Source organism: Hesperophylax consimilis, chromosome 5 (assembly GCF_061612785.1).
Source record: "Hesperophylax consimilis isolate HC1 chromosome 5, BYU_Hcon_1.0, whole genome shotgun sequence".
NCBI classification, from domain to species: Eukaryota; Metazoa; Arthropoda; class Insecta; order Trichoptera; family Limnephilidae; genus Hesperophylax; species Hesperophylax consimilis.
The window spans coordinates 16698660-16726044 of NC_142840.1; the positions used below are offsets into that span (position 1 = coordinate 16698660).

At 34.5% G+C, this 27385-nt stretch overlaps 1 protein-coding gene across 1 annotated transcript in view; it reads right to left on the minus strand.

The window, feature by feature from the left end:
• rdgA (retinal degeneration A) overlaps positions 1–27385 on the minus strand; it is a 539333-nt gene that overhangs the window by 64057 nt on the left and 447891 nt on the right. Inside the window, exons 9-10 of the mRNA XM_089632263.1 lie at positions 15174–15303; positions 191–497 (exon numbers count right to left, since the gene is read on the minus strand). Coding sequence (XP_089488389.1) covers positions 191–497; positions 15174–15303 — 437 coding nt within the window. The remainder of the gene's footprint in view (positions 1–190; positions 498–15173; positions 15304–27385) is intronic.

The window sequence follows — 27385 nt, forward strand, 5'->3', positions numbered from 1 at the left end:
CAAAGAAATGATATTTGTATATCAAATGAAAATAAACATCCGATTTATATATTCATTCCAGAAAACATCCTATATAATGATTTATTCCTTTCAGCCACGAAACTACGAAGAAAAGTAGACAATAGCGTAAGCATGGTTTAATATATTCCGTTGCACGTTTGTTTTGTTTAAATGAAAAAGTTATATTTACCCTGGTCCCGGTCCGCCCTGGGTCAGATCAAACACTTGTCTCGGGTTTAGCAGCCACTGGAATTTCTGTAACAACTTGGCACCCTGGTTGCCTCCACTCTTGGGGTTGATGAAGACTAGCACGGGCGTGACATTGCTAGTGGGGATGGGCTTGATGACGAACGTCTTCTGCTCGCTCTTGGAGTCTCGCGGTTTCTTCTTAGATGAAGACTTCTTCTTGGGAGATTTCCTGAGCGAAGATTTGAAACTACCGCGTCGGGGGAGTTTGACGATCCACGATGGAGGGACGATTATTTTCGACTGGGTACCTGTAAAACAGAAGTATTCAATAAGACAATCTATATCGACAATAGGGGCTTTTTTACAAATTCGCAGGTAGATTTGGTAACCATTAATTTAAACCAACATTACACTAGTAGTTCTGTGAACAATAGACCTTCGTAAAAATGTATGTTTCACAAAACCAAAATTTTCTTCGAAATCATTAGATTTGTAAATAGGTACCTACTTAGGTTTGTAAATACCTACTTAGATTTGTAAATAGTTACCTAGGTTTGTAATAGGTTTGTAGGTACCTACTTAGATTTGTAAATAGGTACCTACTTGTAAATACCTACCTACTTAACTATAAACCAAAATATATTTAACGTTAAAATAATATTTCAATTAAGTAATTATACAATATGTCCCAAGAAAAATCACTATCTTGACAATTCTTTTTTAAAACTTTCTTCCGATAGTAGGTACCATAATATTGAAAAACTGTGATAAGGAAAGTTCAAATAAACACGATGATTTCACATTTGGAAAAATAATCTTTACTGAACCATTGTCAAAGTTAACCACCTTGTTTAAGTTAGTCATGTCAAAGTAAAGATGCAGATGCATCACATTTTTAAAAACGGAAACGGAATGCACAAACAAATTTATACAAAGACGAAATGCAAAACGGTAAAGTTAAAAAGCTACGCTCAATCAATTACATGAAGCTGAAAGTATGTACATAATTGAATACCTCCCCGGAATAAGAATCTGTATAGAAAATTTGGTCAAAAAGCGGGTTTTTGTTGGAATATTGATCAATTTAGTATTAGGGAGGTACCTACTGGACAATTTATCTTTGGAAACACTATTATGGTTCAACTATCACAAGGTCGATCTATCATCTCTGGCTATTATTGCCCTAAATAAAGGAAAAAATGGAAGCATAATGTACGTAAGGTTAAGAGGAACCATTGGGAAGTAGCTGTAGGTCTAGTACGGACGATCGATAAGGCCCTATTTCAATACGAAATTGACTGAATTCGTGATCTATGGTCAGTTAGCAACATTTACGAGCACGGTCAACGAAAGTAGACAAAAAGCCCGCAAACTCAAGCGCGGCTCATGGGCGGTCAATTAAATTTCGGTTGACTGTTGATTTATGCTTCAATTACTGTTTTAATAATGTGGTAAATATTGAATTTTACAAAAATTACACAAATAAAATTAATGGCTTGAACGAACGGAGTTCTTGAGAGTTGAAAGAATTCGCATATGCGGCAAGTTTTATCCATTCCGGCCAATGACCCTACATTTGTATGGGTTCGAGGAAACGAAATTTGTTCAATTTGTTTGAAAACTGTATGACGTTTGACGTTTCGGAATGTCAAATAGCTCCAGTGTTGCCAGTGTATATCAATATCGGATCATTAGGCGGAACTACCGACGATTTTGTAGCGATTTAGATAGCACGGTCGCACTATTTATATGTAAACCGATACCGGTAATTAAAATCCTCATACGCCGGTAATACTGCAGCTGGAAAATTTGAATTAACGTCAGACGGCCACGTAAAAGTGATAAAAATAATAATAAATTGACAATATCGAATTGAAATAATAACTTTAATGTACATTGGCAGTCCGCATGCACTTTATGAGAGTAAAAATGGAGTTAATTAGTTCATGCGGTCTTTAGTAAAGACTAACAACTTTTGTTCCTCCAAGTTGGAACGGCATCAATTGATCGCGTCTCGATTGTCCATGGATCGTGTATACGATTTATTTCAATTTTGAGAGCTTAGTTAGTTCACCTCCATTCATAAAGTAGCCAGTTTTTTGTTTAACGAATGACATTATCCAAACAGTCGTACATATTGACAGCTTATCCGTCACCTTGGAGACCTCGCTAAAAGCAGCGGATTTTGTCTACCGACTATCGTAATCGTATTTTTACCGTGTTTGCACAGACATAGGAATTAATAGACGAGAAGATAATGGCGAGGGGTAAAATCAACTGTTGAAGAACGAAGGGCGTAAGGCTGTCTGTGATTCGTCAATAAATCAATCTGACAGTAAATAGGCATCTCGCATTATAATATCACCATTTACTTCTTAAAAGTAAAACGTGCTTTTGAATGAATAGACATTTTTACATGGGAGCGCAAATTACTCGTCACGTTATGAACAAATTTGCGAAGTCCAAATTCGGCAAAAAAATTCGGTTGTATTTTCAGAGTCGAATATTTCGTTTAAGTATTTAGTTAAGACACTTTTATAAATGTTCATAATTTACTTCGCAGCAACCAACCAGCTTTGTGTTTCGCGTCCAGACGTTTCTCGATGTGATAATATAATATGTTTCTAAAACTGATCTATATTATACGATGTGAATATGCTTAAAATAAAGTAAAATAATGCTTATTTATGGAATGTAATACGACAATTGGGTTTATTCTCTTTTTCACGTATATTTTTTATAGGTATAAGTTTTCATAGTACAAGTCAACATTTTGCCGTGTTATTTCGTAAAATGAACCGATGATGCCTCGACCATAGTTCGCACAAGAATGATGACGTCACGTTTTCAAATTTCACTTGAGGCCATACGCCAGCACAGCCGGTTCCAATGGAACCGGTATGGGGAGTGGGGATAATACGCTTTTAATCACTTAGGGCAGGTCTACTAATATTCATATGTCTATGCGTGTTTGCGAACATCTCTCAACTGATCATAGATGACGAATATCGTCAATATCGTACTGAATAGGCCTTTATGGATTGGTGCAAAATCATCGATAGATACGACTGTTGAAACGAAATTGTAAAGTTATCGATTTTTAAAAGTAAAATCGCTCATAAAATGGTTAGTGAAATAATACATACCAAATATGTACATTTTATCTGACATTTAAACAGGAATTATTTTACAATAAAATGTCATTTCTTGTTTATTTGCGGTATGATGTAAAATACAATTTTGAGGGAAAGTATTGCTATCACATTTCGGGAAATGTTACATGTACACCGAAAATAAACCATGCAGTCTGCAATGGATGTACATATATACAGCATCATGCTGGAAATTCCTTTTCCACAAACTCTAATGTTTTTTTCAGATTTTTTTATAATAGTTCGAGCTCACAATTCCCACTTTTTTTTATTATTTTAAATACATGTTTATTTATCGTCGCTTATTAATAAATTATATCTGCTTTGTTTTTTATAATATTTTGAAAATGAAGGTGCGGCAACTGATTTTGCCTCTTCTGAGCAAAACTGATTCTTCATATAGATCGTTCTTCCATGTAGGTTTGTTTGAAATAATGAATATTGAAATTTGCATCATCTGTAAAAAGGTAAATGAATTAAATCTCACGTTTTGCGTGGTTAACTTGTCTACGGCTAGAAACACGGCAGTATAGGAGGTTGCTCTTTGCCCATTCGGTATGATTAAAAAATGGTTTTAGGATATGGTATCGGGTCAGCAAACACAGTAATATTGGTACCTACTTTGAGCCTTTCGTGTAGTGTACCGAAAACTAGTTGCGCAAATAAGCTGAATAAAATCCCCGCTATTAATCTATGTACATACCTCCTCTATGGACGTATTTTTTCTGATTTTTATTTTCTGTCGCTCCTCAGTGTATGAATCCACTTGCTAGCGCTCTCTGGTGCATATAGGATGCATTGCCAGATGCAAATTAGGGAGGTTTTGACCAAAACCAAATGGGCGAAAAGCAGGGCCACTGTCCAACTAGGTGTTCAGTTTACACAAAGCGGAGCGGTGCCTCTTGATTTACTGAAGATAAAACAGAAGTTAGCTGAATGAATGGCAGAATCGTTGGAATAGGTCGAATACAGGAAGATGGACCTTTTCCATCAGTTAAAAACAGAATGGAAGGGGCATGTATCAAACTAGATCACCAAGTGTCACAAATTTTGTCCGGCCATGGCGAGTTCAGGGGACGGCTGCACAGCCTGACTCTATCTTCTCATTCGAATGTGTTCACGTGGTAATACAATCCAATTTGGGAGGGGAGAATGGGTATCGTCGCCACGGGAACAATTTATTGGATAACCAACACCTCTGTCATAGGTCACCCCAAGTGGTTCGCTATGTTTGGTGACTTAGCAGGGGTGTCCGTGGTATACGAGGTTTGTTTAGGTCTTAGCGGCGGATGTGTCTGCCTACCAGCTGCAGACGGGGCAAATCGAAAGAGATTTGGATAGACCCTTTGACCTCTCTAGTTGGTTTTTTCCAACCCATCGTCGTCTCCATCATACGTCCGTCACTCCTGAACACACTGATCCCTAGATTCCTCCCCACCGCTCGTACCATTTTCCTTCCCAGAACTTCCTCTCCTTCCTTTCTTTAAAACGACTTTCCACACAGCATCCTCAAAGTTGATGGCCCTGAGAGAAAATATTTTACTCACGGTCACAAAGTATTAATATTTTACTGCCGAGCACAAAGAGAATTTCGAATGTTGGAAAAAGTTTATCCGAATTTGGGTTAAGAGGTGGCCTGTGCTTAGAGTTGCTGATTAGAGTATATTCATCTTACGTTTGAGGTGCCAAATTATCGATTCTGATGCTTCTCGTTTTCTTCTGGTTTGCTGCGTGGCAACTATATTTAAATATACGTATTACGATTTTTTTTTGATAATCAGCAATGTCTGATGCCCCCCCCCCTTTCTAGTAAACCGAGAATAACTATATTTTTCTTTGAGCCTTCTTCAAATCAGATTTATTCTTAAAAACTCTAGGTGAACTGCTTTTAGGGGGTAAGCGTTTGATATTATTTTAAAAATGCGCATAATATAATATACTGTTTGTTTCACTTTAGAACCGGCAATAACGAGGAGAAATTATTTCAAAATTGTTTTTTTTTAAAAATATTTATGTACTTTATATTTGTTATTGAGTGTAAATATAGATACCAACAAACGCCGTGTGGAGGGTTTAGAGTTTAATTGTCTGTAGCTTCGTTTTATTGAAAAAAAAATAGAGTGTTGACGTGTACGACGAAGGAAGTAAACAACCAGTTTCCTTTTACCGTCGTTGGGAAAGTGGTGGCGCCCCTCTAATGTCCCCCAGTTTACATTATGATGTAATGTATAACCGAGATCACTAGAAGGCGATAAAAAAACATTGATAAAGTAGTGGTTAGTACAAAGTGAGGGCTCTTTAAAAAATAAAACAAAGTAATTGCTTTCTTCAAGGAAAAGGGAATAATTGAATGATGCGACAATAAACAAAAAACATATTTTATATGGGAATAGAAGACGGCAATTCAAGGTATAAGGTGTATTGTTTATAAAACAAAGCTTGTTTGGAAGAAGTAGGGGGGACCAAAACTATAGTTTTTATAAGTAAGATTTAAGCTCACCAAGGTTTTGGAACAATCAACTAATCTCTACCGTTTCAAGGCACCAATCTCGGAGTCGCTGTAAACCGAGCTATGAGACGAATAGTCTCGCAGTGAAATTGGATCCTTTCACTGGATTCGTTCTTCCGATATTGGAGTGATGGAGTCAAATATAACGGAGATTTTATTCGGAGAATTCAGGGAAAATCTGTGTTTTTTTTAGAAACAATTACACGAAAAAGTCAGATCTTCAGGCTGATCTGAGATCTCAAAGTGTTATTGAATCAATATATTCCCTGATAAATATGATCCGATTCAGTGAAATAATTTCAAAAAACGCTTTCTAAGAGAACAGGTAAAAACCTTCTTTAGAACCTTTAAAAAGCTATCAAAGGTAACTGCGTACCTATCTGTAATGACAATGACTTACTGAGTGCTTTTTGATGACTCCATAATATATTAATGAAATAATCAAATTTACTTAACTCATTACTTAAAAAAGTATACATAATATTTTGTCCACAAAAGTGGCCTAATAACCACAGAGGGTTAGAAAGTGTCGTATGTTTCGGTTCGTACAAATGAAAAAAAAATATTACAACTTACATTGAGTGAAGGATAATTTTTTAAAGAAAAGTCAGGGGTAATTTTGACCTCTAGCGTAAAAATAATAAAATTTTAATGAAATGAAAATAACCATTGCAAATTTCAACCGAATATTTCAGTTGCTTTAATTAAAATTTCATAAATATTCAACTTGTGCAAATGGCAAATCCGTGGTACTTCGCTGAGAGGCCGACAATTTGAATTAAAATATTTGACTGATTTGATGGTTTTCATTCATATTCATCAGAGAAATTTAATTTTTACTTGTGAATTTCATATTTGTGGATGATAATAACACTTTATTAATAATAATTTATTATTCCACTTTGTTATAATTGAAAACGTGCGATAACTAGAAGAATAAAGAATATTGTTATTCGACCAGCAAGTGGGCAGACCACTGATTTGAATACACAAAATTGATATAAATTACAAATCTTTCGATATTTGTAATAGCATAAAAAAGTAGACACAAAAAGTAATTGACTTTGAACTCAATAGATTTTTTGTGTACGAAAATAATTTAATGTCTATTCATAATACATACAGTTTCAAAACTACATACAGGGTGTTGGGAAATGCTTGACTTACTTTAACCAGTGATTTCTGACATTTTTTGGAGTGAAATTTTGGTCTTCGGTGACTTTTTTTCGTGTTATTTTTTACCAAAATATATATATTTTCAAAAACTATTGAAAATAGTTCTTTCACATGTCACTGGACACTCAGCCGAGTATCTCACATTAACTCTAGATGTCCAATTCCTACTGATTTACTATTTTTCAGTTGAAAAAAAAAATCGTTAAAATTTTCACCGGAGAACAAAATTTCATTCACATTTTTTACTGGAAATAATGCCAGAAATCACTGGTGAAAATAAGTCAAGTACGTCCCTTAAAATCCTCTATAAAGTAAAAAAAAGTGTTATTGACGAAGCAAACTCTCAAACGATGAATTCCGGCGTAGTAAAAATTTCAGATCTTCCAGGAAATTTCAAGGAAACGCTTAACTGCAGCACCAATTACATTAAAAACTATAGACATTTCGTAGAGATCTCAAAAGTGGCAAGAGAAAGACACGGTAGTTGTCGTACTTTCGATTTAGTGGTTTTATTTGTGCTATCTATACAGCGCCCTTGAGGTGATTTTGCACAAAAACGACGCTATACAAGTCATCCAATTATCATAATTATTTTATTATTATTTTTTATCTCTGACCATATTACGTAAATGATTGCTAAAACGCCCTTGTGTGTGAATAACATTTTATTCACAAATACACGCAAATTAGTTATTACAACAAATAATAAAATAATTTCGATTGATCACAGAAGATCTTAAGCGCCTTTAGAGAACGCAACACAGCAAACAAACATAAGTATAAGAAAGACAACATATTGCCAGTAGGTCTCATACAGCGTTCTGTAATGGTCGCAATGTAAACGAGTAGGGGTATCTTTTCATCACAATCACACCCGTGATGTAGAATGAAGTATTCGCCACAACTTCTAAATATGAAAACGCTGCCCGATTCGACATCCATTTCCTTCATACACATAGTATTCCCTGAATGACTATCGCTGTCATATATAAACTTTTGAGTTAATAATTTACTGAAAACATAAGAAAAAACATACTTGCTACATTTTCTTTAAATTTTGTGAGACCATAACAATAAATATTGTAAATTCATTGGGTAGCACTATAATTTCCATCACGAGCTGTGGAGAAATAGTAATTAAAATTATTTATAAGACAAGATCACGTATATTATTATTTCGCGCTCCAAATTTTTAACCAACAAAATAAATGTCTGAAATTGATACTTGGGTAAATTAGTGATGAAAAAATAGTGGTATTAGGAATGGTAAAATGGGTTTTGACAAATGAATGTATAAATAACTTGTTTTTAGATATTCAGAAGCAGAATTACGAAAGAATTTCTGTTCCGTGTCATTCGACCAATCACAATTGTTTTTGCAATAATACATCAACAGTCGGAAAATCAAACACAACCCGCTGACATTGTTTACCAAGTAAATAATTCGAGACAAAACAGCTAATATCTATTGCTGTACGAACATACAAATTTATAAGGAATTGGCTTAATATATTTATTGTGAAAGACTGTAAGCAAGATTTTCTCTTACTCATACTAAAACATACCCCTGTAAACTTACGGATACTCAAACATCAGAAAACTATTAACTATAACCCTGGTCAACCTTTAGAAACCATAAAATGCAACCAATTGATAAATTATTAAAACTCAGATCAGACAAAAGACTTCTGTCCGACTTGAATTTTATTTAAAAATTGTAAATGGTATTATAGACAGCCCTGATTTACTTAGCCTAATTATCTTCCACATACCAACTATAAATACTCGATAAAAAATATTTTTTATTATAACAACAATATCAGTTGTTTAGATTCTCGCTTATACCTAGATTTCATGCAGTTGGCAATACTTTCTTAGAAATAGTAGATGTGTTTAAGTGCACTAATAAAATAAAAAAATACCTCATTTATAAATATTAATTTTACCTTTTTATTATTCTTGTGCATGTGTTATATTTTATAATTTAACTTTACTTTTTATAATGTTCCACTAAATTACTATATGAACCACATGTTTGTAAAAGCCCGTATGGGATTATAATGTAAATAAATAGATAAAATTGTCTAAAGAAAAAGACTAAGGGTGCACGTATACGTAATTCATGTAGGTAGGTATGTGACATTAAGCACAAACAAGTATTTATAGATGTATCTACATAGCATTTTAACATAATGTGATTTTGATTTTGTTTCCAAGAACCAACGTGTACTTGCCCGGAAATTATTTAATCATTAAAAAGGTTTTGTTGAAAATTATTGAATTCTACGCAATATTCATGGAAACTAATGAGGGTTGCCAAATATTCGACTCGATCAAGAATGCTCTTTTTTTCAGGAAAATTGATAAATGAAAAGTCAGAAGAAAGTAACCTAGCACTGTTATTTTTTTAACAGCAAATATTTTTTATGAGTAGTATTAAATAGAAAAACAAAATTTCTCGGGCTACAAATAATCTGACAGTAATTTAAAAACTCCTACTACTATCATTAACAGCGGAAGATGTTGTTTGTGCAATAATGGAGGACTTAGTTAAGGAAACGGTATAAAACTTTTTAAAATCTACCTGCCAATAAAAATTAAATCTGAATAGCTTTTCATTTGTGAAAATACCAACTTTAAAACAATTGATCTAGTTAAAAGCGAAAATCTAAATATGAGAAATCTTGATCTCATATTATTGAGTATATTCTAAACTGTTAAGAGATTCGCTGTAGAGAGGCTTTGTAAAGGAAGTTTTACTCGCAAGCCGAAACTTTAAAACTATCTACTTTAAATGTACATATTCCAAACATAATATTTTTAACATGAGACTTTGCGCATTGGCAGTATGCAGAGTAAAGGAGAAAGTTTAAAATATTCTGACAAACCATTCTAACACAGAAAGTGAGTAAATAAAAAATATTCATGTTGCCCTTACGGGTCTCGCGTTCTTTTCGGAAGTTCCTAATTGGAGGTCCCATACAATTTCCCATAAATGCGCTTCAGGCACATTTCTAATGCATTCAGTCAACATTTGTGCTGCAATTCAATGCCTTGATTATACTACAGCATAAACCATCTGAAAATAGGTTATTCATGGTCAGTTTATAATGAACGTTTCCTCTAAGCCTTCGGGATTCCAACGTTGCTTACATATTATTGGCACTGTTAAAAAAAGCAGGTAAAACACTGTGTCTCGTGGATTTGCATATTTCAGAAAAGAACGCTTGGCTGTATTATGACACTTAATTGCAGAACAGGTAATAATAGTTACGATTACCTCTGCCAACATTTTCTTGCTAAACAAGGTCTAGACGAACGGCTGCACGGATTTTTTAAATACAAAACTTTAAATTTAGATGCTACATATTCAAAGAAGATTTCTAAAAAAAAATATTACTAGCAGCAATACCAACAAAAAGTTATGGAAAACATTCAATCAAATTTTTATTAAAAAAATTCAAATTTACTCAAAATCACAGATGCCGGTAACATAATTAACAATTTAAAAACGGATCCGAAAGAAATGATAAAAAATCACTTTGCATACCACTGGCACATATCATAAACACAAGTTTATAAAATGGCAACTTTCCCTTAAATAATAGAAAACTATTATTACTCCAACATTATTTGAATCAGGTGACTCCAATCTAAGCACTACGCAAAATTCTCGTACCTCACACATTGCCAACATATTTGAAAAAATTGTAAAACAATAAGTTAGTCAAATTAATAAAACAAAATAATGTAATATGTGTACATCAATATGGGATTAGAAAAAACTTGAACACTCAAGATGCTATTGTATATTTAACATCTGAAATACATAAATTTAATTTGATTTAAAAAAAAATGTGTTGGAATATTTGTTGACTTAACTAAAGTATTTGATAGACATCGCATTCTAATCTTATCTCAAAACTAGCAAAAAATGGTATAACTTGTCGTGCTTTAACGTGAATCAAAAACTATCCATTTATAGAGAGCAATTTGTTAAGTAAAATGTATTTCTGAGCGATTCACTACCACGGATTTTGGCACCCCACAGGGAACTGAACTGGGACCTATTATATTTATTATTTACGTCGACGATATATTTTTAAAATCCGTATTATGTCAAAACTTATCACATTCTCTGATGATATAGCAATATTCATTGAGGGTTTAAACTCAGAGATTATAATTTTAACAAAAATTGGTTCGACCTAAATTTACTATAGATAAATACATTCAAATCCTTTGTAATATTCACTTAAAAAAAATATATCCCTGAGAATTTAAACACATGTATACATTCTTATAATTGTAACTAAAATTCAAATCTATGTAAACTTGACTCCGTTACTTACCGTTAAAACAAATATAAAATATATTGGTTTAATATATTTTTTTGACTGTCCTAAAACGGGAATCCTCCTAGTTGGGCAGTCAAAACATTTCTTAAATAATGTATAAAAATGTATAATCTTTTACTAAATAAAAAAAAAATATATATATATATATATATATATATATATATATATATATATATATATACATAGATAATTTTTGTAAATAAAATGGAAATCATAAATCAATAGAAAGGTTAAGAAAATAATCACATTTTTTTATTAAAACAGATTAAATTTCAAGAATTCAAAATCCCTTCACAAAAAAATATTATAAAAATTGCTCTTTTCAAATCAAAAAAGAATGTTTCCATAATGAAAAATTAACTCTTGTTTCGAACAGTAATAGACCAAATGTTCTTGACTTTATAACTAGCCCGTGTTGTAACACCACCACGGCCCAACAATTTTACAAATAAATTGTACTGAAATGGTTTAACCACTTACCGGTTATTATAAGATTGGAAACTGTTATATCTCTGCTTACTTGCAGATTACTGTGTTGGGAACTCTTTGATTAAGTAAAAGGTTCTTTACAATAATTACGTTTATTTACGTTACAATAATTTAAGTCTGGATTTAGCTACACTGTTCATTACCCGAGGCTTGGTAATTCTCTGTTTCTAGAAGCTTGAAGTCTCACAATGATACCCCACGGGCAATTGCTACACTCTAGCGACATCTGTCGGACTGTGTAGTCTGCTTTCTGACTAGTGCCATATATCGCTTGAATACCCAACTTTTTACCATACATTAGACAAACTTCAAAAGTACAATAAAAAACTCCTGAAATAGTATTTCTCAATTATTATACTGTGTAAAATTAATATAATTTTCTCAATAATAATATTAGACATCTTTTTGTCTCTTCTTCTTATTCCTTTTCGTAACTATTATTTTAATATATAATATTTGTTATATTTTTTTTTTCTCAAGAGAAAAAAAATACAGCTTTTTCTGAAAAGTTAACGTTAGAACGTTATTTACCTATTTACCGGCGTTTAGCTTTAAAAGACGTGCAAAAAAAATGCTTAAAAACTTTGTATAAAAAAAACTTTAAGCATTTTATATCTTATTTGTACAGCGCCCTTGAGGTGATTTTTCACAAAAACGGCGCTCTACAAATTATCCAATTATTATTATTATTATTCAGATTAACAAAGAAATAAATAAGTCAAAATGATTTTTTTAAAAAAGGATTTCAATGAATGTTAAATTAAATTACAAACCACAGACTTACATTGGAACATAAATTTGTCTTATGTAAATAGAAATTTCTATCCAAAAAAACCCTTTGTTACGATGTTTTTATTTTTACTTGATATTTCATTATATTATTCAGGAGGCAGGGCAAGATTATTTTTTAATAATTATAATAATCGCCTATATATCATAATTTAAAACAATTTAATAATATACTATATATCATAATTTAAAACATAAACAAATAAAGTAGCACATATCCGTACCAGATATTTGCTATGGATTTTTAATAAAAAAATATTATTTAATTTGGTTGGGTATTATGGCCGAAAATCAAATTTATGTTTTAAGGGCTGGCCAGCCGTTCAGTGTTCAAGTGATCATGTTAAGAATGAAGAAAGATGTGCGAGATACAGCTTGCGTTCAATGTTTCAATGAACAGAAATGCACTTAGTAGCCAGAGTGAAAAAAATAATAGCTTCACACTGTCAAAAGTATCATCATAAGATTTTGAAAAAATAATTCAAAGTTGAATGAAAATAAACCCGGAAGAACGAAAAGAAAAAATCTCTTGAAAAACATCTGTGTGTATGACAAAAAAAAAATCAAAACCAAACACAACACGAAACTTACAAACCTTTTCCTTGACGGATTTTAAGTTAAAGTAACTTTACTAGCTAGCGTTTTTCATTTTCCACTAGTCATGGAACGCTGTCATCAAAGTAGACAAACAAGCCAATTTCAACTTCAATTTTAATTTAAAAAGAAATAGAGGGCTGAATTATCCGGCGAAGTTGAGTATTAACTAAGTGGAATCTAAGTACGAGTAGTAGGTACAATATCCTGCATTTCTAACATTTTCGCAGCGCTTGGTTAGAAGAAAACTCCATTGCAATAGTTTTTTTAGTAAAAACTGTTTGATTCATCATCTGACTTTATTATCTCCTGGTTGAGATTTCCAGACCAACAGTTAATACCATCTTGTGGAAATGGGTACCTACCTCTGTAATTATAATGATGTTGGTTTCTGCCCCGCGGCTGACATAACATTGCGATAAACTGAGTACCAAATTACCGAAGGATGTTTCGGATATAATTCTAGCAGAGCACATAAAACAGATTTAAAACTACGCTGCTTATTAATTTAATATTTGAATAAACCCCGAAGCAGTGCGACTAAGATAACAAAAATTAAATGAGGTATATTTTCGTAGAAAATAAAAAAATAGCCCTAGGAAACCACATAATTATTTTCCATTATGTCTGTTTGGGGAGCAATCATGTTTTTTAGAGAAATCGGAGAAATGAGACATTACTTCAATGATTACTTTCAGAATAAAAGACGTTTTGGTTGTCCGAGGGAAAATTGAATGGCGCAAAAACACTCAAAGCTATATATTATAATGACCCGACTTTTCCAAACTATGGAAAATGGATGCCGTACAGGTATTTTAATAAATTTATTAAAGCTTTGTTCTAACATGACTGTGTGGATGGTGTCTTATATCATAAAAATATTACGATAGTGGCAGTAAAAATATCAAAAATGTAGTTCAAATTTACAAATAAAATAAAATTTTGTAAGCACGCAAAACTAATAATGTAGGTAGCGAGCGTTGTCTGATTGATATAAAACTAACAGGGAGAGAATGTGAAATAATCACATTCCGACACATTAAACCACGTTGACCGGTCGGTGGCTGAGTTGACATCGCGTTTGGGTTCCGCCCAAGCGTAGTGTGTTCAATTCCTCGGCTCACTAAGTCCTCCATCACAACACAAGCAACATTTTCCGCTTAGTGAGGTGGTAGTAGGAGATTTTGAAATATTGTTATTGGCTATCCGTAACCGGGAATGTTTGTCTCTCTTTAAAAAAAAAAAATTGAAAAATTTATCAAATTTCGAAGACAATTATCAAGTTCAGTGAAAGTTCTATTCAAGTTCTGTTACTATATCATTATGGGCTAGTTGCTTCACAGAACTGAAATAATAACATAACTTGAAAATTAACTTCGAAATATGATTAGTATAAACACTATTACCACCACAGTGCGAGATCCTTAGGTAAAATAATTAAAAAATTTAAGAATACATAATATTTTTTTATTGTTTTTTTCTTCTTTCGCTTTTCTTAATTGCGCTGGTTCATTTCAGATCACTTTTTACAGCCACAAACTCGCGAGCTAATGGCTTTTCAATGTCGACGCGGTAGACAAGGGGCTCCGTAATCAAGCACAGATTTGGTGTTGATAGGATGACTTTTGAATTTCAACTGAACTACACACTCGTTGTGGTCGGCCAAGAGAGGTAGGAATTAGGTAGGTGGACAATAATAATTTTGTAGGTAGGAATCAAAAGGAAAGGGGTAAGGTGTAACAATGCTAGATACCAATAGATATATATTAATAAGTTACTGTAAATTTAATCATGCAGGAATTAACAATGGCTGTGTTAAGAATGTCGCATTCCCATAAATTGGCAGTGAGGCATTCCAAAGGGAGATAATAAACTTTGGCAAAGAGGGAATGTGAGAAATATAGTATTAGGGCTTACCTAGATTGCACTCTTCGCCTATCCTCTGCATGTTGAAACAAGCATCTTTGTTGTGGTAAGCCGCTTTGCACCACGAACAGCTCAGGGCGACGATCTCCTTCGAACTGAATGATAACTTGGCCTGGAGCGACTGAAACAATAAGCAATTGTTAGTTTAAATAAATTAAAATTTATAATTAGAGCAGATTAATATGCAATGAAAACGTCAAAAACACGCTCTGACGAGATGGAATTATTGATAACCATGGATACAAAATGAGTTATTTTTTTCCTATTCCTTAACAGGGAGATGGCTCAGATACACGGGGAGCCATATTGTGGAACCAGGAGATAAAGCCAAATGAAAATCCTGGTAATTTCCTCTCATAATACCCTCCTTTACAAAGACAACAATTAAAATCAACAATTTTCAGCATGTGCGAGTCGGTGTAATTCGCAACACTGGTTAGTGTACGGCATTTGGTTTGTTGACTTTAAATTTGCCATCGTAAATTCAATGATTGCTCCTAGTTTGGAGGAGGCAATTATAACAAAACATTTCCCTTCCATATTTTCTTGTCATCTACTAGGCGAATTATTCGCTACACATTACACAAAATATTAGTAATATCTCAGCTGAACCATTTTAAACTTAACACCAGCAGTATTACACGTGGTGTTTTCAGCACGTGGTGAAACACAAAATGTTAGATTAAAAAAATATGTAATATTGGTGAACTGAAATAAACGAAACGGCTAATTATTGTGTAACATTAATTCTTCATTGTTTAATTATCTAGAAGAAAATAATTCACTTAACGAGTAGAATTTTAAATTCAAATCTAAAATTAGTCATTATTTCGAAATGCCTAATTTCGTTCAATTGCAACATTATTATTGTTAGATATTAGACGAAAATAAGTAACCGTACCACATAGCACTCTCTTTAGGGTGAATTGCCTAATACAAAAAAAAAAGTAACCGTATTCCATTTCAGAGCAAGTAAAGTTCAAGTCCTATGACATAGTGTAAAATTCTGAACTTCCTGGCATATTGTTCATATCATAGAAGTTAATTGAAGCAAAATAAACTCAAAGCTACAATTTTTTTTCAATATGAAGACATGGCACGACCAAGTGAATCAGATACTAGAGTCGGGCCATGTCGAGAGTCAGAATAATAGAAGAGTATATATGAGACGATGTATGAATGTGGCAAGGGGTGTGTGCAAAGACCGAGTTGTTTGGCAGTTCGTCCTATCTGCCTGCCCCTGCGGAGAAACGGCTTGATGGTTAGTTAGTTAGTTTACATAATCGTTGGTTCAGAACAAAGATATTAGAAGAACGAGATGTGCTATGCGCAGTTCGTACTGAGTGGAATTGTTTTGCCGAGTGTCGCCGGTTTTGTTCACCAATACTACTGCACGCCTTCGCTTGCGCTAAGGTATCCGCACTAATACATAGAACAGATTTCTGTGCGTACACGTCCCGATACCGTTCAAAGTACCCTAATTAGGTAGTACTCCGGCTACGGTCCGGCGGCCAACATAGCATATCTCGTTCTTCTAATATCTTTGGTTCAGAATTACCCATAGTACTGATTCAACCAGTGTAACCCAGGTACTAGGGACGTTTAGAGCTAACGTTTAATTAAACCGTTCACATTTTAAATCTCATGGAATTGTGTAGGGTGTTAAAGGACATACTTGACTTACTTTAACCAGTGATTTCTGACATTATTTGGAGTAAAAATGTGAATGAAATTTTGGTCTACGGCGACTTTTTTAATGTTTTTTTTTTCAAAAACAATTTAAAAAATATATTTTACACATGTCGACTACTCACTCAGTCGAGTAACGGCCTCACATCGACCCTAGCTGTCCAATTCCTATTGATTTAAAAAAAATATTTTAGATGAAAAAAATACGGAAAAAAAGAAGTCACCGGAGACCAAAAGTTCATTTACATTTTTTACTCCAAGTAAGTCAAGTGCGCTCCTTAATACCCTGTATACAATCATAGAGTTAGAATTAGAGGCGCTAATATCTCGTAGAAACGTGTTCCATTATTAGTATGGTGCGCTTAAACGGATTCGGTAGTTTTGGTTAGAGCGTTGGAAGTCAATTGGAAGTAAAAAGTGGAACCTATTTGTCACTCATATCTCTTCTAAATATCGATGGCCTAGCGCACACACGAGTGTGCAATTTGAGAATTCGGTTTATAAGAATAAGAGGTAAAGCAACAAAATAAAAATAAATATTTACTTTTAATCCATTTTAACGAATAAGTAACGCAAATTTCCCAAGAAACATCTATTTACAAAGTAAGTAATCTTGATAAATGTTTTTCAAAACAAATAATTGGCTAATTCCTCAACAGTTATGGAAATAAGTGGTAAAAAATGATGTGGAACAGATTTGTAACAGCATTCTTCATTTATTTTTGGGGTAATATGCCGTGTTGATATTCATCCTTTTTCAGCCAACGTTTTGGACAGCGTCACGGTGTCCGTCATTAGGGCAGATGAATCAAGATAATACTTTTGGTAGTGAAAATCTCAAATCTTATCAGACAAGTTTATATTACACCTTTTTTTTAAGAATAGAGATAATCCATTTACTCTTTTAACACTCGATTTTAATTTGCATGGTTTCCGAAAACGCCTTTGAAATGTCAACAAGGTACAGCATGATGGATGAAAAGAGCATGTTTTTCCCTAAAAAAAGCTGTCCCTCGTAGCGACATGGAAATTAAAACGTCTTCTTTCGAGAGGATTACCCGAGGGTAGCAAATAAGTGGAGTGTAACAGAATGCTAGAGGTTTACGTGTAAGAATAAATGATATTATATATATTTTATGAGTACTACATATTATATAATATTGATCATAAGCAGAAATTAAAAATTCAGAAAAAACTTTTTTTTTCTGTCTGTAGTTTCACATTTTTTATGTGTTCATGAAGAGCAAAAGTGATAAAAAAATAGTAGTATGACTATTATAATATATACAGGGTGTCCGGGGGTAAAGTTCGATAACTTCGGGGGGTAATTCTACATGAATTTAAAATTAAAAAAGATAAATAACTTTTTTAAATATGTTTATTTTTCCATACAAAAATATTTTTCCATAGAAGACTATTACCAAGCCATAAAAAACTACAATAATCTCGCCTCTGAACTGCGCTATATTGTCAACCAATCAGAACAAATAAATGAAATAAAAAAATAAAAAATGAACATTACATTGAAAAATCTATATTCTATACAAAAATGTTATTACAACATAAAACCTATAATATAAGAATCGTGGCTCCCTTATCAGGCACAAGAACTCTTTATTTCTGATAAGCTAAACATGACCAATGATGATCTAAAATGCAATATTGTTAAATATTTATGTATCTACTATATAACAATAAAAAATAAATATTTTCCCGTACAAACAATTCAACTTTTTAACCTAAAGCTACCTTAATAATAATAATAATTCCAGGATGTGGTGAGGTTAGTGCAATCCCACACGTTCCATATATATATACATATTTTTTGTTCAGTGGGTTTGTGAAATTGAAAAAATATATGACGAAGAATAAATTAACAACAAAGTAATTGACAACTATGCAGGGCGTGGTCTTGAGTAAGCTTGGGCACAGCGCTCACTCAGTAGTGGCGCTTGGTGCTGGTAGGCTGCAGTCACCAACGTGTTGGCGGAGGCCTTTAGCCGCATCCTGGCTCCAGTGACCCGATATCTCATCAGGCCGGCAAATCCATTCAGTCCTAGTTCCGTGAACATTGTCGATGCGCTGCTGTATCTTCGGTATCCAAATATGATTCTACAGGCGTCATTATATTGAATTCGGAGTCGTTCCATCGAGCAAGTTCGGTAGTGACACCATGTCTCTAGGGTTGCCATCCGTCCCGATATATCGGGACTGTCACCTTTATTGAGCTATCTGTCCCGACGTCCCGACAAAACCTTAAATGTCCCGATTTAAATTACGCAATGCAAATTTTAATTTTCCGTACGTCCCATAGCCCAGAGACTGTGGAGTCGATTTTACAGTGTCAAGTCAATTATAACATGACTTGTACAGAGTTCTACAATTATGTACCCAGAATCGTTGGGAAAAGCGAAATCTTCTGAAAAGTATGGCCAGCCAAGTACTTCTGCTAGTACCAATTAAAGTAACCTATAAAACAAACATATTTACCTACTTATTATAAAATAAAGAAATTGTTTAAGTATTACAAAATTTTTATTTGCTCCATCCTGAAATGTCCCGACGAGACCTTGACCGAATATGGCAACCCTACATGTCTCACACGTATACAGGCCAGTATAGAATGCGTTGAACAGTATTTTTTAAACGGTATTGCTGCATTTGCAGAATCTGCGGGCAATCATATTAGACACTATGCTTATACTTCTCCTGTGTCGTTCGTTTAAATCATCGAAATTTCGAAATAAGTTTTATTTTTATTTTTTTAAGTTCTAAAATCATGTAAAATCACCCATCGAAGTGAGCACACTTTACCCTACATAGATATTTGTTTTTGTGTCCCATTTAATGAAAAGATTAATTTAATTGCTTGATGACAAACTTCCTTCAAAAGACTTTAAAATAATAATAATGAAATACAGCGATAGAAGTCAAGAGTACTGATTAGTGCTCGTTCCAAAATATGTTTACCTACTTCAGAGGAGTGTTCCCTTGAGGAATAAATATTCCATAACCACCTTTTCAAAAGAACATAATGTTATCAAGTATTTTAGCGAAACCATCTAAAGTTTATCTCCGCATATTATTTTCATAATGAGGCTGCCTGAGTGTAGATTTAGCAGTATGTTTAAAGTGGATGAAAGTTCACAGCAAAACAAACAGTATTGTTATAATTAAAGATTTAGAAACTATACCGTTGAACGAAGATACCTTCAAGAATGGGAAATGTGCAAAATTTCACCTTAACATACCTTTATTTAATGATGTTATGTATACGGAACCTTACATTGCATGGTAGCAGAAGTCTGGGACGCCCGAGGAAGACATGGCACGATCAAGTGAATTAGATACTCGAGTCGGGCCATGTCAAAAGTCAGAATAATAGAAGAGTGTGTATTAGACGATGTATGAAAATGAATGAGGCAAGAAGTGTGTGCCAAGACCGAGTTGTTTGGCGGTCCGGTAACGGCGTGATGGTTAGTTGGTAAATTAAATTGCATAATAGAAACAAAACCTTAACTTGGCAGTATTCAAACCCAAAAAGCCATAATGAAGATTATTCCGGAAGTCTCCGTAAGAATGACGAAATCTTCAACAATCTTATCATCGTGTCAATTAAAAAAATACTTCTTTTTTATTTATAAACGCAAAACACAGGATATCACTAAGATGTAAATTAGAAACTCATCTCAGAGCCAAAAACATATCCAACAATCAACTAGAAATAGAACATTTGGGCAAAAAAGCTTCCTATAAACCCATTATCATTCAAAACTAATGACAATATTATAACATTAAATCTCAAATAAAAAGTTAGATACTTAACATAGGGCGATCAGAAATAGAAAATAATCTGATACCAAATGCAGACCGAAAACGAGATCACTAAAATGCAGTTAAAAACACCATAATTATTTCTGAAAAAAAAAACACATTATAATATATTTATAATAACTTCACATTATCCATAGTATAAAATTTTAATAAAATGTAAATGGAATGCTCAGCACGGGAGATCCCAGTAACGATATTATTATCTCTATATAAGTATTTTTATTTAGTTCATAGTATATATAATAGTCTAGGTTAGCTGCAAGAAATAGTAAAATCCCAAAAGCATCCCTTTGTGCACGTATACATACTTTATTCAATGAAGGTACAACAAACGTAATTTTATGAATTAATTGTATGTATTTGACAGAATTCACTTTCAGCATATTATACTAGTATACGCCAAAATCGATTGAGTATAAATATATTACTAACCTTCTGTAAACGCTTTTTCATGTAGCGAAAATTCTAGAAAATTACACATTCCACGCGTTTCCCGCAATGCATTAATATTCCCCGCTAGATTTGACGTCGGAGACAATGTGTAGCGTGGATCAACGTGGATTATTCAGGAAAGTTGAGGGTAATGGATTTGGGTTGGTTATCTGGGTTTGTTGTCCGGAATAGCATGGCGCTCGCGTGGGGCGGGGACCGTGGAAAGGAACGCGAATATGAAATGAAACATTGAAAATTCCAACAAAAATTGATGAAATATATTTTTAGAAAATTCGTCCAAACTTCTGAGAAAGTAGGTCAGTATTTTACCCAATCATCTCTCAATATGAATACTTTATTGGAACGGGGAAGGAATCTATCATAGAAGTACTCGTATCAGTCGAGGATCGGGATATTTTAAGATAAGCTTTTAGTAATCATCGCTTCTCTCTCGGTTTTAAGTTGTAAAGCTTCTTTAACAATATTTTTAAGCACTGGATCACGAACTGGAGCGGTAAAGACTAAGGATTTCACAAACCGCAGCAGGATTCCGGCTTATTAGCTCTGGACTTACTTTTGGGTTATAATACCGAATTGTGCGTCCTTTTCAGCCAACGTTTCGAATACCCTTATAGTGTTCATCATCGCAACACGGCATAATAACCCAAAATAAATAACGATAATACTTTTGGCCTTGAAAATCTCTAATCATATTTTTCCTACCTATTATTTTTTATAAATGTTTTCTTCTGTAAAAAATATACTAATTCTTGTTACTATTATTCCTAGTAAAATTATTTTATGTCGTCTTATTCTGCATTAAAAATGTAAATGAAACACATTGAAAAGTTTTTTCAGGCTTTTAAACTAAAGAGGACAATAAAGGGAAAAACTTTTTTATGAACTTAGCAAATTAGCTTAATACCTATGAGTAAAATGTATTTCGGGAATAAAGCACGAATTTTCAAAAGAAGTCTATTTCAGTAAAGTTAGATTTAATTTGATTTAGTGAGCTGATTTGGCTCAATTGTTTACGTTTTCCGCGGATTTTCCAGTTCCGTGCACAGTGGCAGAACTCTTCGGAGTTTGGACAGTTGGGGAAAAATTTGATGAGGTTTCGAGGTACAGCCCCTAATAGGGTTTCCGAGAGCTCGCTGTAATTATACGGACATTCATACCCTTCCGAGGCGAAGCGTAAACACCTCCGGGCGAAAGATGTGACCGTTCCAAGGAACAGTTGGAAAGAAAATCCGCCCTTAAGATTACTTTGCATTTTATCGAGAACAAAAGTAAAACGGTGGGTGAGCGCATTGGAAGAGGTGTTCAGAACATTGATAGGTACCTTTTCTACGTTAGCTCCTCACAGGAGGCACTTCAAAAATCCCTCATGGCCTAAGTCATCTTTGGGGATGCTGTGTGGAAGGTATTTTTATGGAAAGGAAGGAGAGGAAGTTCTTGGAAGAAAAAAGGTATGAGTGATGAGTAGAAAATTGGGGGTCAAAGTATCCAGGAGTGACAGACGTATGAATCCATTCCTGCCACTGCGGTGCAAGGCGATGGGTCGAGAGACCGGATGGAGAGGTCAAAAGATCTCCCTCAATCAGTCTCTCCCGGTTCAGGCCGCCACTCAGTAGGTGGGCAAATGCATCCATGGCTAAGAACTAGACAAACCTCACCCCTTGTACCCGCCCTCCCCTGCTTAGTCAGCAAACGTGGTGAACCACTTGGGGTGACCTATTGCTAGCGGAGGTACCCATGCCCGCCTCCCAATACACAAAATACCTACAAAGTACCTATTAAAAATTATCGGCACTTGGTTTTAGCCACTATTATTGTTTAAATACAACAGAAATGTTTCGTAAGCAATTCTCACTTCTTCATTTTTAATTTAAACTAAATTACAAATATAGACTTGAATATGTAGTGAGAGAAGACTGAAGGCGTATGGAGGGTAAATTTAAAATGAAATTTTTTCTTTACCCTCTTTCTAATCTTTACATTCAAGTTTATCAAAATGGATACCTATCAATTATATCTAATGGTAACAATAAGTTTTCAGCGTTTGGAGCAGAGAAGATTTATTTACTTATAGTGTGGCTGTTAATTTTGGGTGAACCTGATAAAGTTAATTAATGATTTTAAAATCTATGAAAAAATAAATAGCTTATTTAACTGTGGTAAAGCTACTTACCCCCAACTATTGAATTGTTTAAATTAATTTTTTTATGTTCTATAATAATTGAACTCGGCTTGAACATATCTAGAAGTGGCGAGCGAATCATATTTTTCATGTTCTATAATAATTGAACTCGGTTTGAACATATCTATAAGTGGCGAGCGAATTATATTTTTTATGTTCAATAATAATTGAACTCGGCTTAAAATATCTAGAGGTGGCGAGTGAATTACATTTTTTTGTTCATTTATCAAACTAGCTTTAGGATTATTAGAATTAATATTAATTTCCAGCTTCTCTAAAAGATTGAGCTTACGGGCTTTATTTTCTATATGTAACGAAGTTGGTTTATTATTATCACTGAATGAGTGATTTTTTTTATCTGGGAGATGTTTAGCAAATCGTCAGTGTATTTTATTATTATTTTAATGGATTGCATGTTTTCTGTGAATCTAGTATTGTCGAACATATTCAGTGTATCTCCAGCAATCCGATGCCACGGTGGAATCTAAGAAAGGCAGAGTGGCAAGACTTCTCGGAATATTTTGACAGAGTTGTGGATAACATACCACCAAAGCCGAATTCCTACGATCGTTTTTCAAACCTTTTATTTATCCTAGAGGCTACAGAAAATTGTATATTCCAACATGGTTCTCAGAAAGTGAACACCTTCTAGCTGAATTCGAGAGGACGAATGACGCAGACACTGCTTCTGAGCTTCTCCAGTCTCTGGACGATGGGCGTATGGAACGAGAGGTGGAACGAACTAATGGAAGAAATGAATTTCGAGCAATCGAGCAGAAAAGCATGGCAAACACTCAGGCGACTTGGAGCTGCAGATCAGCCAACTAAAACAAAAGTGTCACCAAATGTTGTCGCTCAACAACTACTCCGTAGTTCAAAAACGACAACAAGATCTAACATAAACCACCAGGTCCAAAAATATCTGAAGGCGGCGCGGCTAAAATGGCGGGTGAACCCTAACACTGTGGTCGCCGTTACAGCTGATTATGTAGACATCGCCCTCACTCCAACAAAAGCTGGGAAAACAGATGGATGTGACGGAGTTCTCCCAGACTTTCTGAAACATGCCGGGCCACGGTCAAAACTATGGATCGTAAAACTATTCACTGAAATTTTCAAAACTGGAGAAATACCAAATACCTGGAGAAAGACTAAGGTTATTGCGATCATCAAACCCAATAAGCCACCAGAGGATCCGAACAGCTACCGGCCAATCTTGCTTTTAAGTACCATGCACAAACTTCTAGAGCGAGTTGTGCTCTGCAGACTTACTCCAATTCTGGAGAAAGTGGTCCCACAAAAGCAAGCTGGTTTCAGACCAGGCCGTAACTGCTGCGATCAGGTGTTAGCACTGACAACACACATTGAATCTGGTTTCTAGAAACGGCTTAAGACGGCGGCAGCATTCATTGATCTCTCTGCGGCCTACAACACGGTGTGGCACAAAGGTCTCCTTGTCAAACGCTACGACACCATAGAGGATAGCAACACAGTACGACTGCTAACTGACCGTACCTTCAGGGTTTTTCAAGGTGGGCGAAAAAACAAAAAAATACCCCTCAATAATGGCCTTGCCCAGGGCTCTGTGCTGGCCCCATCGCTTTTTAATATCTACACTCGAGACCTCCCTCACACTGAAGGCAGAAAATTAGCTTATGCAGATGACATCGCCGTCATAGCTCAAGCCAAAACCCTTAAAGCAGCAGAAGATATCCTCAATTCTGATCTAAAGGCAATGGAAAAATATTTTCTCAATAGGCGACTAAATCCAAATGGGTCGAAAACAGTTGCGACAGTTTTCACAAGCGCATGCCAAAATCTGTGTTCAGTTTGATGGCAAAAATATTAACCATGACCCCCGCCCCCGCTATCTTGGAGATACTTTGGACAGGAGCTTGAACTACCGGCAACAGTCGGTAAAAAAAACTAGGACCAGGCTTGACTTAGTTAATAAGCTAGCTGGAACTAGCTGGGGATGCGACGCCAACACGCTCAGAACAGCATCCATTGCCCTGGTTTTCTCAACGGCTGAATACTGTGCTCCAGTATGGGCTAGAAGCGCCCACACTTCCATGGTAGACGTTCAGCATAATGCCAAAATGCGAACCATCAGCGGGAATTTAAAATCTACTCCTCTCCCTTGGCTCCCTGTACTTGCAAACATCACCCCGCCAAACATCAGCCGAAAAATGGCAACACCGAGGGAATACAAGAAGGCGCTGCAAAAAAGCGCAATACATTCTCCTGTAAATGAGAGGCTCCTTTGATTACCTCTCACCCAAGAGATAGGTAGAAACTTGAGTGGCAAACGGTCAACGTGGGAAATGCTCACCTCATACAGGACCCCACCGAGAGACAGCCTGGGTTCTCATTGCCTAGCAAAACCTGTTCCGCCATCAATAGGTTAAGGTGCTCTCATAGCCGCTGTGCCCACATGTTGCACAAATGGGGCCTTAAAGAGTCGGCGATGGGTGAATGTGGTGCGGTGCAGACCACCGAACATATGGTCAACGAATTACCGCTCCATTCATTCCCCGGCGGGATTAATGAGGTTCACATGGCAACGTCTGAGGCCCTAAACTGGCTCGCAGACCTAGGTGTCCCCCTCTGACCCCCCACGATACGAAAGAAGAAGTGTTGCATTAGTCACACTGGAGTTTATAAATGCCGCCAGTTTTTGAGTTTTTCCTTGTCGAGTTGATCCTAAATGATTGTTTGTTCAGGAGGCAATTTCTAAGTCACAATTTTTGAGGACTTTTCAAACAACCTTGTTAGTTTGTTAGTTTTATTATTAACCGCTGGGTAAATTAAGTTATGGTTATTTTTGTGGTTTTTATGATTAATTAATTTTCTACGTTAAAATGGAATTTCATTCCTTCTCGTATGCTTTATTGTCGAGCGGTATATTAGTAAGCCCACGTACCATTGAATGGGAAGAAGACAATTTATGTGACCATGGGTGTAAATATTTATAATTAATATTTTTGTAAACGTCGGTTTTATTTTGAAAGTATGTTTGTTGTTTGTTATTTTATATATTTATAATTATTTTCTAATTACACTCTCTTTGAACCGTAAAGCAGATCTTACGATTGATGGAGTTCGCTAGATTAACAGAAAAATCTCATTATTGCCTGTTGGAACCTTTACAATAGATCAGAATTTCGTCAACATAACGAACACAGTAAATATTCATTTATATGTTATGTCTAAAATTTGTTTTTCAATGATATCTGAATATTTCTACAAGAAGTGGGCTAAGCGGAAAACCCATGAGTAAACCGATTTTTGTTGATAAAATTTATTAGTAAATAGAAAGTACTTGGTATGTTTCCACACATATTTTGATTAGATCGAATAAGTTGTATTTTATAACGGGGTTTATGTTAAATTTATCTAATATATTTTCAATGATTTAAGGCACTCTTGGTTCTTCACTTCTTTGCTAAAAAGGCTTACTACTTCTAAAGATAAGAATTGGCAGTTATGCGGGATTTCCCTCCATTAGTATTCTGGACAAAGAGGAATACATATGGTAGTTAGTCCCAAAATTTCTGCACTGAAATAAATCCTAGCTTCTAGTATTACGTCGTGGAATCCGGAAGCTAATCAATTCTAGCAATACCGGACTATCAACTAAATCATTTAGAATTTTATATAGAAATACCAAGTCAGTGAAAATTCTTCTGTCTGACAATTTTTGCATATTCATATAATTTGACAGAGTGTTGTAGTTCAACATAATTGCAGGAATACCTGTTTACCTGTTAGGAATTATAGTCTTGGGAATGCTTCTACTGTATTTAAGCAATCAACTTTGTTTAATATCTTTGTAAAATAATATATTAACACGGATTACTAATTAACATGGGACAAATGATGTCACAATGGGGTTAAAAAGTTACACATACTAATACTCTCCCAAAAAGACGAGTTCACAAATTGTTTTACTTTATTTTTACTCTGAAAACTTGTCTTTATGAACTTTTCTCGTAAGCCTTCCCATCGCAGGAACAATGTGAGTAGAAACTGCAATGAAAAGTTTATT